The sequence below is a fragment of the Leopardus geoffroyi genome, chromosome C1, assembly GCF_018350155.1.
Source record: "Leopardus geoffroyi isolate Oge1 chromosome C1, O.geoffroyi_Oge1_pat1.0, whole genome shotgun sequence".
NCBI classification, from domain to species: Eukaryota; Metazoa; Chordata; class Mammalia; order Carnivora; family Felidae; genus Leopardus; species Leopardus geoffroyi.
This window is the reverse complement of record NC_059328.1, coordinates 119,010,703-119,027,140: the sequence shown is the minus strand read 5'-3', so window position 1 is coordinate 119,027,140 and position 16,438 is coordinate 119,010,703. Positions and strand designations below refer to the sequence as shown.

The window sequence follows — 16,438 nt, the reverse complement described above, 5'->3', positions numbered from 1 at the left end:
CTTTGAACTTCCATGCTGCCACTCGTCATAAGAATGTTCCCTCTTCATTCTATGGATCTTACCAACGTGATACACATAAACTTCCTGTCCTCATGTAAGTCAGTGATGGAAATGGTAACCTGCAGGGATCAGAGCCCATCCACCCGCCCCCCCCAAGACCATCTGTACCCACTGATCAATCTTTGTTGGGTCTCGTTATTAAATCATCCCACTCTGGCCAGATCTGAAGACTTCGTGTGTCTCCCCCAACTGGATAACAAGTTCTTCCCTTGGAGGGAAGAAACTTGAGCCTCCAAATTGGTCCCCTAGTCAGTGTCTTTCATACAGAGGACTGACTGGCTAGAGAGAGGAGTCTCAGAAAAACTTCAGAAACGGGCACGGTCTGTCTTCCAACCTCAGCCTTTCTCCCTTCACTCTGCCCTTTGCCCCCCACGCCTCTCTAACGTGACCCCACCCCATCCTCCAAGGGACAAACGTGCTTGCCCATCCGTATTCCCACTGGGGAGTTTAACCCATGGAAACTGCAAAAGCGAAAGCTAGAGGAAGGAGCACAGGTTCTTTTTGGAACTGATTCGGTTTCACTCCTGCCTCCACTATTGTCTGAGTGTGTTCCTTAACCCCTCTGAGCCTCAGTGTCCTCATCTGCAAAATGGAGAAAATAATGAACTTACAATGGATCCTTCTGAGGACTTAGTGTGATTGTATGTCAGGAAGCCGGCACATAGTAGGTGTTCAGTACAACGCTAAACATTCACTGGGCACCCAGTAGGCGCCAGGCATTGTGCTGGGCACTGGGGGCCTGCAAATAAGATTCTGATATGTCCCTGCCATATTCCCACATCTAGACCCATCCTTGGCTCACAGTAGGTGCTTAATAAATGTTAAGTGAATTAATGCCTCTGAAGAGCTCGCATTTTGGTGAGAGAAACGGATGCACATGGGCACATGCAGACGATTTCATGTAAAGTAGTAGGTAATGGTGGAACCAACTTAGCATATCAAGAGGGTCCTCCCTGGGGGTGGGGGTGGGGAGAAAGGGCTTTCTGGAGTTGACGGGCGGGAGTGAAGTCTTGGAGGATGTGTATGAATCAGGCAGGAAAAGTGAGGACAGAAGGGCTCTCTGAGACTCACGGACACTTTCCGGGAGGCCTCTGCAGCCCCCGAGGAAGCTCTGCCCACAGCTCAGCACCCTCTCTCAAACCAGACCTGCCCCGCAGCAGCTGGGCTGTCTTCTTCCCGTCAGAGCCCGAGACTCCTGAGAGCGAACATTCACTGAACACTTCCTATGACCAGGCACCCTTCTCAGCACCTCCCTGGATGACCTCATTTGGTTCTCTTGACCAGTCTGTGAGGTCAGAACCATTATTAGCCCCATTTCCCCGATGGAGAAAGTGAGGCACAGAGAAGTTAAGTCCCCCCCACCCCCACCAAGGTCACCGTCAGGGTTAGACTCACCAGCCTGGCTCCAGGCACTTAGCCACCACGTTGGCGCTCTTTTGGTTTCCTGACTAAATCACCCTCAGTCTCGTGGCTGCGTGGGGCGGTTCACACTGTGCCACAGTCTCCATGAACACCGTCTCCAGACTGACAGACTAGGGCAGTGAGGCAGGCCCAACGAACCCCGGATGATGAGTGGGAGGGAGTGGGTGGCAGGAGCAGCTCCCGGTCCCCTGGCCGTGGCCCTGGGCTGGCTCCACTCTGTCCTCTCCCAGGGGCTTCTCACCCTGCAGGCCCCCAGCCCGAGAAAGAGGGGCGCCCAGGCTTACCCGCTTCTCGTTGGATGAGTCGTTCACATTAACCCCACAGGCCAGGTCAGGCCTAGGGAAGGCTTCTGACCAGCCGTCCTCTGTGCAGTTTCGAAACACGGAGCCTGTGGGAGCCAAGCATCCTGCAGGTGAGCAGTGGGGACCGGAGGCAGACGACCTGGTGTCTTGGGTCCCCCGTGCCACACCTTAGGGGCAGCCAGGCCCTGCCCTGTCACTCGGCCCCAGCTGATCCTTGAAGAAGACGTAAGAGTCAGGAAGGAGAGGTGGTGGGAAAGGAATGTAGGGAGGTGGCCTCAGAAAGGGCGAAGACACAGATGTGTGTGTACATGTGAGAGAGATGGGCAGACCGGCTGACCCCTGATGCCTCGATCTACAAACCATGCCAGCTCTGAACACATACCCCACCCAGCCTCCAAGCACTGCTGCCTTCCTCCCGGGGCCCTCACCGCCTCACCCGCCCGCCCGTCCCTCTGTGCCAGGCCCAGGGTTTCACAGACAGGGGGACCTTATCACACAGGTCACAGTCCCCCACGGCCCCACTGACTCTCCTCCACCAGACCCCAGGCCCCTGCAGAACTTCCGGTCACGGCTCCCCAGCCCAGCTTGCTGCCCCCAGGCCCAGCCTCACTCCAGGGCTCTCTTAGGCCCCGTGGCCTCCCCTCCCACCACACCCCTCACCTCCCCTTCCGGCTCCGATCTCAGCTCCAACATCCCTCAGAGCTCCAGGAGGGACCTCCCCTTCCCATCCTCCACCCCCACTGGCTGAGGAGCCACTGCTGGCTTTTGGAGGGTTTTCCCCAAACAGGGGACTGTTCCCCCACCCCTGGGTGTTCATGGGAGATAAATAATAAGTCCTCGCGCTTTGAACTGGTAGGACACCAGTTCTCTTTCAAGGGATTGTCACGTCCCATAGGACTCGAGCGGCCAAGTGTAGTTCTCGAGGACAGCAGTCCCAAGCGATGATACACCCCCCCAACCAAAAAGCCACTGATCTCACTCCCTAATGATTGGGTATTTGCTCAATTACAAAGTCCTGTGCTCTACTATAGTAATACTACACATGATGATGACTGTGTGCCAGGCACTGTCCTAAGCTTGTGACAGGCAGCAGCTCATTTAACCCTAACGAGACTATGAACCAGGCAGTTACTTTTATAATAAAATATACCATAACATGTAAATACTGTGCCCATTTTACAGTTGGGGAAACTGAGTCACTCAGTGGTTAAATAAGGTGCTGAAGATCACAGCAGAGGAAGTGAGGGAAGTGGGATTTGAACCCTGAGTCTCAGACCCTTACTCTTTTTTTTTTTTTTTTCCCCAGTTTATTTGGAGAGAGCCAGAGACAGTGCAAGTGGGAGAGGGGCAGAGAGACAGGGAGACAGAGAATCCCAAGCAGGCTCTACGCTGCCAGCGCGGGGCCCGACGCAGGGCTCGAACCCATGAAACCGTGAGATCATGACCTGGACTGAGACCAAGAGTTGGATGCTTAAACCAACTGAGCCATCCGGGCGCCCTTACTCTTAGCCACACGCTATGTGCCGATCCCCTTTCCTTCTCCTGCGTATCCTGATCCCGGGTCCTGCCACCATCTAAAGGCTGGATCCCCCAAGAATCTGGCGTGGTTGGCAGGGACCCGGCCACTCCCAGAGTGAACTTTTCTCAGGCTCCGGGTGCTGCTCCCACGCCAAGGAAGTTCTGTTTCACATTTAACTTCACGTCCTGCTCCCCACACCTGCAAACCACCAGAGCGGCACCGAGGGAAACCTTCCAGGTAGCTGCTCCTCACGGGAGGGAAGGCCTTCTTGGTCGTCCAGCAACCAGGACAAGGCCAGCTCCGCATTTCTCTGCATCACTGCGGTCCTCCCGCAGAGCTCACTGTGCTTCCCTGCCTCGCCCAGCAGACGATGAGCTCCCGAGGGCTCCCGGTGCCGGCCCAGAGCCCCTGCTCATCCAGCGTTGGCTGGCTGCCTAGACAAGCAGCCGAGTGGAGAAGAAGCAGCCCCGGGCTAAGCTCCTCTGTGAGAGAACAAGGGGGTCTGCCCACAAGGAGCTTGTAGACTGGGGAAGGGAAGCTGCCAGTCCAAGAAGGAGCTCCAGGAGGAGTTTCCCTCCATGGACTGACTAGCCCAGCTGCATCCTCTACTCTGGATGCCCAGGAGAGCCGAGTGCTGGTCCCTGGGTCCGGCTGCAGCGGGTGTGACAGGGGGCTGGTCACAGCCCTGGAGATAGGAGCCCTCACACGCCACCTGCTCTAATGGGTACCCTCTGGAGGGGCCTTAACCACCCCATTTGGGCCTCCCGTGCTCCTCTCGGACAGGCCTCAGGGTCTGGACCACGGGCTCACAGGGTTCAGGGTCAAATGGGTTCCACTGAGCTGGAGAAATATGGCTGGCATTTCTAGAAGCAGCCACCATGCTAATTTACAGATTCCGATCTAATCCTCACAGCACCCAGCGAGGAAGGCGCTGCTGGCTTCCTTTACAGATACGAAAACCAAGGCCCGGAATTGGGCCACAGGGTCCAGCCAGGACGTAACTCTTCACTGTGCCTCCCTCCCGCCTGGGCACTCTCCCTGCAGTCCCAGGGACAGCTTCCGGCGCCAGGAGACCACGCCCTCTGGACTCTGGGCATGCCCAGCCTATGAAGGAAGGCTCACGAGACCTGGAGCACAGGTTTCGAACTAGCCAGATCTGAGTCTGAAACCCAGCATTGCCTCTTGGTCATCTTGGGGTCACCTGGGTGCATGACTTCTCTGTGCCCTGCGGAGTAACCACCCCCTCTGCAGGACGGGGCAGGAAGCACGACAGCATATCAGAATTGCCCAGGCTGAGTACCTGCAAACACCGAGGCATGGCTCCCTTTTCCTTTTGGCCTTTCGCAAACAGACCAGGAGCGGTGGGGCTTGGAATCTCGGGATTTAGTAGGGGCTGGAAGATTTCTAGTTAAGTCAAGGAAGCTACAGGTTGTCAGACAGGAGAGAATGGTGGTCAGATTTAGGCTGGTTAGATGGGAAGTTGAACTACGAGAACACCCACTCCCTGGAGCCCAGAACAGGTTATCAGACAGCGTGTGCCTAGAGGCTGGGCCGGGCCGCCTGTGTTGAGCCCTTCTCACCGACCCAGGGGGATTCCCAAGACAGATGCTGAATGTGACCCAGGCCAGGCGCCCAGCGTGGCTCACAAGGCAGAGCCCTTTACTGACGGGGCTCTTGGCAGAAACGCAGAGACAAGGGTTAGCCTCTCTCTGGAGTCCCTTCAACCCCACCCACTTCCCCTGGGTTTAATTCCTAATAGATAAGATCAGTGATTCCCATTTCAGACCAATGTGTACCTCCAGGGCCCCTGAGGGCACGGTCAGGATTTTTGTGCATATCCATATGTGCAGTTTGGGGAAAAGCCAGTCCAAAGTTTCATCCAATCCTCAAAAGGCTCCAGGACCCTAATCAGGTTAGGAACCTCTACTGCTTTAAGGCTCCAGTCCCAAGATAGAAGAGAAAGGCCAAGGTCTGACCCTGCCCGGGAAGTGTGTTTTTTAATGAGGCACTCTGGAAGACCAGTGTCCTATTAAGAATCAAAGGAATGCATCCTGGAGGGAACACTCTAGACCTTGGCACACACAGAAAAATATCTGGGAGCAGAGTCCAGCCTGCCATTTCTCCAGTCACACGGACAACCATCCTGTCTGGGCCCAGGTGGTGGGTGCCCTGAGAAAGAATTACTTTATTATTATTATTTTCTTCCTTCAGAAGGAAGGGTTGGACCAAAACACCAGACTGTCCTCATCGGGTGCTCCTCTCTGGGTTGGGTGGGTGAGCCCTGGAATCCTGTAGGACACCCCTAAGGGGAGCCTTCCCTCCTGAGAGGAGACTGGGGTGCTGGGATCTATGAGGAGTGAAGGTGGAGGTAGGAGATGGTTCCTGGTGACTGAGGCTGGCCTGGTCCCGACCTGTGCTCCTGGACTGGCCGATGCCCTGGGCCTGGGGCTGGGTATGCCCTGGGCCTGGGGCTGGGTATGGCCCCGCGGTAGGGAGGTGGGGGAGGGGAGATGACATTGCTTCCCAACGTGTGGGTAACGCTTGGGGTGCAGGGTCCCTGTGGACAGGCGGACGGGTGGGTCCCGCAGCCCCACAGCGACACCATGTGTCATCAAGAGGAAACTGCAACAGAGGTAGGCGTAGGACCCCAGCTTCCTCCCCCACAGCGTGCAGACCTGAATTGCACTCCTGGGTGAACTCTGGTAGGTCTCGAGCAATGAAAGGGTTGGGGAGCCTGAAAGAGGAGTGAGAGGGCTACTAGTTAATGAGGCAGGCAGGGTTTCTAGCAATTGACTGGGAAGGATTTGGCCATGAGCACGGATCTGCCTGGCGCTCTGCGGGAAAGTAGGACCGGTGGTGTTGGGGGAGGCAGAGGCAACGCGGCTCTGGGAAGGCTGTGAAGGGAAGGCTCGGAAAGGAGGAGAGCTTCTAGTCCCTCCAACAGGAGAACTTGGTCAGTGAGGGAGGAGCACTGGACAGGGAGTCCAGGATCTGGTCCTAGTCTTACACCTGACCAGCGTTTACTCCGGGGCAGCCATGTGTGGATTAACCTCATGGGTCTTTCTAGAGTTCTGTGGGTCCCAGACACAGATGTGGAGGGGTCACGCTGGGAGTGGTCAAGCTGTTGGTAAGTTTCCTAGCATGTGTGTGCAGGTGGGGGGACTTGGGGGGATGGGCGGGAGGGCAAGAAGGGAGACGAGAGGGAGAGAAAAGATAAAGGAAGGTATTTAAAGTTCATTTCCAAGCATGGCCTTAGGGACCTGTCTTGTTTATTCTCCCCATTTTACAGGTGAGAAAAATGAGGCCGAGAATGAGTAGCCGGGGCTCTGAGGCAGAGACTGATACCTGGCAGGACCACACTTTCCCACGTCTCTTGCAGTTAAATGTCACCACATGACTTAGCTCTGGCAGAGGCAATGTGGGCAGAAGCGGGGTCACGTTCAGGCCTGCTGCTAATCAGAACCACCCATTTTGGGGGCTCCTGGGTGGCTCAGCCGGTTGAACGTCCGACTTCGGCTCAGGTCATGATCTCGCGGTTTGTGATTTCAAGCCCCACGTCGGGCTCTGTGCTGACAGCTCGAAGCCTGGAGCCTGCTTCGGAATCTGTGTCTCCCTCTGTCTCTGCCCCTCCCCCGCTCGTGCTCTCTCTCTTTCTCTCTCTGTCTCTCAAAAATGAATAAATGTAAAAAAAAATATTTTTAGAAGCACCCGTTTTGGACTTTAGGCGGGGAAGGCACTGTGTGAATGAAGGCTTTGAGATTTGGGAGATCTGTCTGTGTCTGCAGCTGGCATCCAAGCAGTAAGCGGAGAAGGGGACTGAAACCTGTCTCCCTGGTCCCCCTACACTTCCTGTATGTTGGGTACCAATGAGGCTGAGAGGGACAGCCAGCTACCACAGTGTGCTCCCCAAATTTGTGTGTGTGTGTGTGTGCGCGCGCGCGTGTGTGTGCGTGCACGCACGTGTGCACACATGCGTACTAGAGAATTATAGACTGAGGAATTCACACTCCTCTCCCACACCACCCAGTCTTGGTTTCCATCCTTAGCTTTGGGATGCTGGTGGGTTTTTGTGTGAAATCATCTTTGTTGGTTCCTTCTTGTTAAGGGCCTCATTGGCCAGCTTTTCTTGCTGCAAACCGGTGAAGGGAGAAGGGCAGCAGGGCTGGGTCAGGCTTTAGACTTTAAATGACCTCATTGAGGCCAGGGGCCAAAGGCCATGAAGCGACCTTGCCTCCACCCAGCATCACCCCCACCACGGGCCAGAGTCCCACCTTGACCATGCCCTTGAGGACAGGGCATAGTTTTAAAGTCCGAGAAATCTGGGTTTGAATCCTAGTTTCGCTGTCTTCTAGCTGTGAACCTTAAGCAAACTGCTGAGCCCCTATTTGTCCCTGTTATCTCCACTCTACTGGGTCACGTGGAGGAGAAAGGTCTGTGACTTGTAGGGGTGCTGTAATGATTGCATGAGCCCGTGTGTTTAAAAATGCCTGGCACGTAGGGGAGCTTCAGCTAATGTTAGTCCCTGAATATCCCCTGTCTGAAACAGTCTACCTACTTCTCTGCCTGAAATTAAGAAAATCCTTGTAAACTGCAATTTTCCTCACCAAGAGATCACCCAGGAGGCCAGGGGCTTTCAGGGAGGGTGTGGTTTATCAGCAGGGCCTGACAGAATGGACACACAGGAAGTAAATTTCTGGAAAGTTGGGTTGTTCCAGGGTGGGACCCAGATCCAGGAGCCAGAACAAGGGGTCTGGTTGCTTAGGGGACAGAAACGTCAAAGGGAGTGGGGGAGCCCATAAATGCAGGTGTGGGACAGAGAGAAGCAAACCCAGTCTCCTTCATCACTTCCTGATACGATGCTTCCTGGCCCCCTTCCTTGGGACCCCAGGAGTGGAACCTGCCCCACACCCCCAGCAAGGCCTCCGATTCCCAACAAAGACCACCTGTCACCATTCCAGTCACTGCTTGTCCCTAGAGTTTCTGTGGCCTCCAGGCCAAGGCCCTACCTAGAGGGCCACCCACTGTCTTGCAGCCAAGACCTTCTGGCTGAGAGCTTACCGTTTCTGCCTGTGAGCATCCGGAGGAATTGTGGGCACCCCACTTCCACAGTCTGTCCCAGGGCAGAGGAGGGCCAGCAGCTCATGTTGTCCCACAGCCCCTCGCAACCTGTGAAGAGAAATAGTAGCATTAGTCTGGGGTGGAGCGGGGGCCAAGGGCCTTCTCCACCACCTTGTCACCGTCCCCAACCCCCCTGTCTGCCAGGAGTTCCCATCAGGTCCTGACCCCTTGACATCAGGAACCAATGGTATGTAATGTGCTTTTATTTTATTTTTTTAATGTTTACTTATTTTTGAGAGAGAGAGAGACAGAGACAGAGTGCAAGCAGGAGAGGGGCAGAGAGAGAGGGAGGCACAGAATCTGAAGCAGGCTCCAGGCTCTGAGCTGTCAGCACAGAGCCCAATGCGGGGCTCGAACTCACAAGCTGCGAGATCATGACCTGAGCCAAAGTCGGACACCTAACTGACTGAGCGACCCAGGCACCCCTAACATGCTTTTAATCTTTAATCTTTGACTCTGCCATAAGTGCTCATGTTGAAGGCATGAAGGCAGGAAGGAACACCCATTATCTTACATAAGCCTCCTAAGGGTTGGTGTGGATTTCTCTAGAGTGGAAGACGAAATACCTCTTGGCCTCAGTTTGCATTAAAGGACTCGACAGCCACGGGCCTCCATCCTGGCTGCACAGTAGAACCGTCTGCAGAGTTTTAAAAACATACAGATGGGGCCCTACACCCAGGGATCCTGATTTCATCGGTATTGGGAGGGGGCCAGGCATAATACTGTGTTAAAACCAGCTCCCGTACCGTTCCCTGGCGTGCATCCCTTGGAAGCAGGCTTTTATCTGGGCACTGACTTCTAAATTCCATGTTAATGTCCTGGCCTTCCTGTCCTCTGCCTACCAGCTCTGGTTTGGTGCTAGTGGGAGGCAGTCACCGCGTGCTTCACACACAGGAAGCACCCACAGTGTGCTCCAAGGCACCTGCCCTGTCCTGGTTTTATAAATGAAGCAATAAGCAGTGAAAGGAAGAAGGTTCCTGGAGTCACACAGCCCAGAAATGCAGGGGCCGGGAAGTGGCTGTTCCAGCCACACTGCTCGGTGCCACCTCACCGGCTCTGCCCACCTGCCCTGTCTCCTCGGGCACCAACCCCAGCTTCCTAGTGGAAGCCAGGCTCATGGAGCCAGGCTAGGGAAGCTGGAGAGAGGCCAGGAGTCGGGGGAGGCAGGGTGTGAGGCTGGGACAGGAGGGAAAGAAGGAGGATGCAGAGAGCTGGGCTGAGGGCGGATGGGGCTCTTCTCTTGCAGGGGGGCCAGCCCCCAGAGGGATTAGAGGGAGAGAGGAAGTGGGAGCCCTGCCCCCAGGAGGCCAGGCCTGAGGTCAGGATGCCTGGCTAGGGGCTCTGGAGGCAGAGAAGCCCCTGAAGTGACAGACAGCTGTGGCCCTGGGCAAGGGAGCTGGTGCAGAATGAGAGAGCGCGTGGACACAGAGGCAGGGCTCGGACGGGGCTTGTGCAGGACAGTGGAAGCATATGGAGACTGAGGACCAGGGTCTGTGTCATTCAAGGAATGTGGGAGATGAGCAGCCCCTTGGATGTCCCTGAACCTTCACCCCAACTCTCACAGTGAGCCCTGAAAGAGCCGCTGGAGCTCTCCATCTGAGCCCCCCACCCAAAGCACCCAAGCAGGGTTCTACGGCCATCTAGGCAGCTAGTTGTCCAGATTCCAGCTGTGGGCGCTGCTCGCCCCTCCCCCCGTCGCTCCCACCCCCACCCCATGACTCTGGCCTCCCCAGATGCCCCCGGGACGGCAACACGGTGCTGGGAAGGCCCGTAACAGATGTCCCACTGTGTCTGTCTACTCTGACTTTTTCTGGCATCTGGAGTCTGGGGGGTGAGGCTGACCCAGAACTCTCCGCGGCAGCAGGATGCCTCATTTATAATGAGCCACATCTCTTGTAGTGGAAGCAGTTGGTGTACTTCCCAGCTGTGGAAAAATTCAGGGGCCTCTTTCCTCACTTTGGGAGAAATGGATTCAGGGCTGGTGCCGGCCAGGTCAGCCAGAGAATCGGCCCACACCTCCTGCCCATGAGGCTGGACAACCCATGTGCAGCTGGCCAGACGGATGGGGAGGGAGCCAGGCCACCTGGCAGGCGTCCTGCCCCGGGTCATGCTGCGGAGGGCCCACAGGGCCCTGGTGCTGGCAGAAGGCGGTGGGGGAGTGACTGGTGGTAAGGTGGGAGCCGGCTCCCCTGAGGGTGCCTGGGGTCCCCCTGACAGCTGGGTCACTGTCACGCCCTTCATATCAACCCTGCAGAGCGAAAAGGCTGGGGAAGGGGCCAGCCAGGCTGGCACCGGGCACGTTTCAGACATCGTGCACCCCATACGGATTGGGTAACATCGCTGCCCCACAGCAGGGATGATAGAGACGTGGGACGCAAGCTCCAAGAGGCAAAGGGACATGTGTGGGGGAACAGAGCTGCCACTGGTGGAGCTGGGATCCCACCCTCCCGGCTGACCCTCGGTGGCAGCAGACCTGATGCTACTTTCCCGTGGCATTGCTCGTGTCTGGAGCACTGTGACACAGCTGTGACACGGCCACGCTCTCTCCCAGCTTCAGCCTCGCCGTATGGGGACAGACCCAGTGCTCCCAGTGCAGGAAACACATCCTCGCTGGCACGCTCTTTTAGCTGGTGCATGGTCGGATGCTTTTCATTTCCATAGCTCCACATTTTTTTTTTTTTAGAAAGAATTTAACATGTGTTAAAAAGTGATTTTACAGCTATTATTGTTTAGGATGGGGCTAAGTTAAAAAATAACAGTCAATTGAAAGAAAAGGGAGGCCTCGCACACTGTTGGCAGGAACGTAAACTGGTACGGCCACCATTGGAAAACAGTATGGAGGTTCTTCAAAAAATAAAAGTAGGACTACCATTGATCTAGCAATCCCACTTCTGGGTATACAGCCAAAGGGAATGAAATCAGGATCCCAAAGAGATATCTGACCCATGTTTCACTATTCATGTTTCACTATTTACAATAGCCACTGTGTGGAAACAACCTAGGTGTCCATCACATGATGAATGGATAAGGAAAATTACAGTGAGATGTTATTCAGCCTTAAAAAAGAAAGAAATCGGGGGCGCCAGGGGTGGCTCGGTTGGTTAAGCGTCCGATTTCGGCTCAGGTCATGATCTCACGGCCCGTGAGTTCGAGCCCCGCGTCGGGCTCTGTGCTGACAGCTCAGAGCCTGCAGCCTATTTCGGATTCTGTGTCTCCCTCTCTCTCTGCCCCTCCCCCATTCATGCTCTGTCTCTCTCTGTCTCAAAAATAAATAAATGTTAAAAAAAAAAAAATAATAAAATAAAATAAAGAAAGAAATCAGGGGCGCCTGGGTGGCTCAGTCAGTTAAGCAGCCGACTTTGGCTCAGGTCATGATCTCGTGGTCCATGAGTTCGAGCCCCACATCGGGCTCTGGGCTGACAGCTTGGAGCCTGGAACCTGCTTCAGATTCTGTGTCTCCCTCTCTCTCTGGCCCTCCCCCATTTGCACTCTGGCTCTCTCTGTCTTTCAAAAATACATAAATGTTAAAAAAAATTTTTTTTTTTTTTAAATAAGAAAAAAAAAGACATCCATGTGGTGACAACATGGATGAATTTGGAGGACACTATGCTGAATAAACTAAGCCAGGCACAGACGGATACGTGCCGCGTGACCTCCCTCATGTGGAGTCTGCAAGATTCGAGCTCACAGAAGCAGAAAGTAGAATGGTCATCGGGGGCTGAGGTTGGAAAAACGGGGAGAGGTTAGTCAAAGGGCACAAAGCCTCATGTGAAGGATGAATAAGTCTAAGATCTAATGTACAGCATGCTGGGAAAAAAAAAAAGTCAATCGATTTAAAGAGAAAGGATGAAGGAAACCAGTACAGGTTGTGCGTGGCTGCCGCTGGGCTCGAGGGACTGTGGCCGGGCGAGCAGGGTGGTTCTGTGTGGCCTCCTGACTGCTGGCAGGGACCTCCCTTGCTTGCACTGTTCCAGGGTGTGAGTGAAGGGCCTCACATCCCACTTCCCACCAGGCTCCTGCTCTGAGGTGGGGGCGGGGAGGCCTGCACAGGTGGAGCATGGATGGGAAGGAGGGAGGGTGTCTTGGCACCAGGTTCCTTCTGGAGTTCTGGTGGGGAAGGGACAAAGCCCGGGTAATTTTAAATCTTGAGCCCCAGTGCTTGCTTCCTGAGTTGGAGGTGAGGGGCCGTCCAATGAGATAAAAAAGATGGGTGGAGCTTGGTAAATGGGGGCTCATGTTACTGAGCCAGTAGGCAAGGCTCACTGCCTCTGGAAAGGCAGGGCTCAAATGCACACAAATTAGCTGCCGCCTGGGCCAGCAGGGCCCAGGGCAGGTGAGGGCGAACCTCGCAGCCCTCCACCATCTCTGATTGGTCACTGTCGCCACTGACTGCCCGGCTGGAGGGATGGGGTGGAAAGTTGGGGAAGCTCAAGTGGGGAGACAAGAAAAAACAATGTTGGGCCACAAGTGCCATCTGGGGGAGCAGGGGGCGCCTGCTGAGCCATGGCCCCAGAGGACAGCACAGGATCCTGAATTGAAGTGGTGTTGTGGAGACAGAGCTAGCTTTGGACCCAAATCTACCTTGGGCATGCCAGTTACCTCTGCGGGCCTCAGTTTCCTCATCTATAAAATGGGCGTAGTAATATACCTGGGGATTTTGGTGTGGATTAAATGATTTGTGTGCAGGAGAATATTTTCTGATCTATTCATCTCCATTCTGGTTTTTCTCCCCGCTTGTTTTGGTCCCTCCTCCTCAGACTACTGGTTCACATTCTCAGAGGTGGTCAGGAAAACTTATAATCTTCCTAGCTTGGGGTTTCAAAGGCCCTGGGGTATAGGGGGAGGGGAGCAGGAGGAGGTGGACAAGAATTCTGGTGTAAACAAAATGCTTGGGAGAAAACAGAAAAGGAGTGAGACCTCCCTCAGACTTGGGAGGTAAGCAGGGCAAGCGATGAGCAGGACAGATAAGGTTCCAGAAAGAGGCAGGGGTACCCCGCTGCCCACCAGGCCCGGATGGTGGGATAGCCCACAGGATAAATGGCTGTGGGGACATGTCTAGAGCAGGACCACAGACAGCCTCGCGGCGCCCATGCCTCCCCACGAAACACAGAGGTCTGTCGGCCACCACTCCGTAGAGCTCAAGACCACACGGGCTCCCCCAGGTACCTCAGCACCGTGTGAATCTCTGATACCCTGGGCAAGTTGAGGAAGATCCAGAAAATATCAAGCCTGAGGTTTCTCCACCCCAGGAGAATGGAGTCAGAATTAAACTTACGAAACTGAGGAAATTCTATTTTGCCCACTGGAGCTGACGGACAGAGATTGGTCTCCTTTACTCTTGTGAAGCCCCCAGCACCGCGCCAGGCCCAGAGCTCCCTCTGTCCTGCCATCCTGGTCCCGCCGTCCTCCCCCACCCCCTGCCCCCATAGGAGAGTGGCCCCAGAGGCAGGTCTGGCGATGGGGAGGGGGCTGGAATACAGGCCCAGGTGACTGGAGAGGGCAGGACAGCCTGTGGCATGTCTAAACCCCCACCCTGCTCGGTGCCTGGAATACAGCCCGGCCCTCTGCAAACTGCCCGTCTGCCCTGCGTCGCACCAGACAGGAGCATCAATCTTCCAGTCCTTGATTTATTTATAAATGAGCTCAGATGGCCTGACGATAACCTGGGAGCCTTTCAGGAGCCACGTGTCCGGTTGTGGGGCCACGGGGCCAGGATCAAGCCAGGCCGCCCGGGGCCACGCTGACTCGGGCAGTGGGTCTGCCGTCCCTCCACGCCCCGCCCCCGGCTGCTCACTGTGCAGGCTAATGGAGGTCAAAACGGAACCCAAGGTCCCCCTCACCTTGACCTTCTGGTCGTCCCCTGGCTTCTGCTTGTGCAGGGTTAACTCTTTCCGCCTACAGCTGCCATATTCATCTCTCAGGTGCCTCCAGAGCCCGCTTCCCACCATTCACCCTCTCTCCTCCCCAAGAGTGCTTGGTGGTTCAGGCTTCCTCCTGCCTCCTTTTGCCTTTCTTAGCTACCCTGGCCTCATCCCTAGGCCATCCAAGGGGCAACTCGGTGAGGTTTCCCTGGCTTTGCTAACGAGCTGATCTATAGTACTTAGGTCATGAAAGGTGTTGCCCTCCTGGTGATGGCTGGACCACACACAGAAGTGGTCAGGATGGGGTCAGAGGGACTGAAGTCCCAGGTGGCAAGGGCGTTTCAAAGCACAGCACAGGAGGAGCAGCTAGATAGTCGGGGGGAGGGGGCAGTGGTTCTCTTTAAACCACGAAGCACAAGCTGTTCCACGGGATAAACTGTGTTGGGAGTAGTGAGTTTCCCACCACTAAAAGTATTCAAGCAGACAGAGGCACGGAATTAGCCGATGGGGATATGCTTCAGACGTTGCATGGAGGCTGCACTTGAGCTTCGAGCCTGAAGCCGAAGGCTGATTTCCTGGAGCAGGCTGGCATCTCCCCCTCCAGGAGGCCAGCTGGAGACGAGCTTCTGAGCACTGTATGCTGAGCCCTTTCCCTCCCAGGCACTGTGCAAACTGTACCCTGCCTCACAAAATCCCCCTCCCCTGGCTGAAAGCTCTTCATTTCAAGCCACTTCTCACACTAATTAAAGATTAATTGGCATCAACAGTCTGTCTTTTTTGTTTCTAATTTCTAATTTTTTTTTTTAATGTCTATTTGTTTTTGAGAGAGAGGGCACACGTGAAGGACAGGCAGAGAGAGGGGACAGAGGATCCAAAACAGGCTCCGTGCCAACAGCATCAAGCCTGATGCAGGGCTGGAACCCACAAACCAGGAAACTATGACCTGAGTTCAGCCAACTGAGCCACCCAGGAGACCCTCTTCTATTTTTTTTAAAAGTTTAGTCATTTATTGTTTTTGAGAGAAAGCGAGCGTGTGCCCGCAAGTTGGAGAGGGGCAGAGAAAGAAAGAGAAGGAGAAAATCCCAAGCAGGCTTTGCACTGTCAGGCAGAGCCTGCTGCGGGGCTCGAACTCACGAACCATGAGATCATGACCTGAGCCAAAGTTAGACGCTTAACCGCTTAACCGTGTGAGCCACCCAGGCACCCCCACTGATTTCTAAATCCCTTCTTGGGAGGGTGAGGACATTCCTCATTCACAGCTCAGTCTGGAATGCAAACTAGAAAATCTTCAGGATTTAGAGTCAAAGATTTGGGCTGAGAGTCCTGTTTCAGATCTGGGTGATCCCGAGCCTCTCAGACCCTCAATTTCCTCATCTGTAAAATGGGGTCAATAATGGTGCTTACAGTACAGGTTGAAAATTTTTAAAAAATAATAATTATAAAAATAAAAAGACTGAAATGTTACACAAACATATGCTTGTTTCTGAAAAACGAGCCAAGATCATTGTGCCAAGGAAAGAATGGGGGGAGGTGAGCTGTGGGCAGGGTGGGTGTTTGGCTGTGGAAAACCATCAGGAGCCAGGAATGCTTGTGAGAGAAAATCGCATTAAAAGCCCGCATGTGTAAGACACTGATACATGCTATAGTGTGAGTGAACTTGGAAGAAGGCAGACACAAAAGGTCACATACTGTATGATTCCATTTAGAAATCCAGGGTCAGCAAATCCATAGAGACAGAAAGCAGATTGGTGATTGCCAGGGGCAGGGGAGGGGGGCAGTGAGGACTGATTACTTACAGGTCATGAGGTGTTAGTTGGGGGCGATGAAAACATTTTGGAACTAGAGGGGGGCTGGCTGCACAGCTTTGTGAATGTACCGAATGCCATGGAATTGTTCACTGTATGATGGTTAAGTTCTTCTGTGAATTTCACCTCATTGCCCCCTTACCCCCAGCGGCCCCTCCCACCCCACCCCTTGAAAAGAAGTCAGCCTGTTCCCTCCTGCCCATGTTCTTCAGGATTGGGCAACCAGCTAGCAGAGGCAAGCTGGGAAAAAGGGAATGACCCACTCTGAAGGCGAGGACACTAAGGCCCAGACAGGGTTAGTGTCTTGCTCAAGGTCACCCAGCCCCTAAGTGACAGAGGAATGCATATGCC

At 54.6% G+C, this 16,438-nt stretch overlaps 1 protein-coding gene across 4 annotated transcripts in view; it reads right to left on the bottom strand.

Annotated features, from left to right (window-relative positions):
• SCTR (secretin receptor) overlaps window positions 1-16,438 on the bottom strand; it is an 87,536-nt gene that overhangs the window by 39,455 nt on the left and 31,643 nt on the right. For all 4 annotated transcript variants that reach the window (XR_006712801.1, XM_045479533.1, XM_045479532.1 and 1 more), the window contains exons 3-4: window positions 8,362-8,469; window positions 1,767-1,870 (exon numbers count right to left, since the gene is read on the bottom strand). Coding sequence is in view for 3 of the 4 variants with exons in the window: in XM_045479533.1 (XP_045335489.1) it covers window positions 1,767-1,870; window positions 8,362-8,469 (212 nt within the window). In the remaining variant the exon portion in view is untranslated. The remainder of the gene's footprint in view (window positions 1-1,766; window positions 1,871-8,361; window positions 8,470-16,438) is intronic.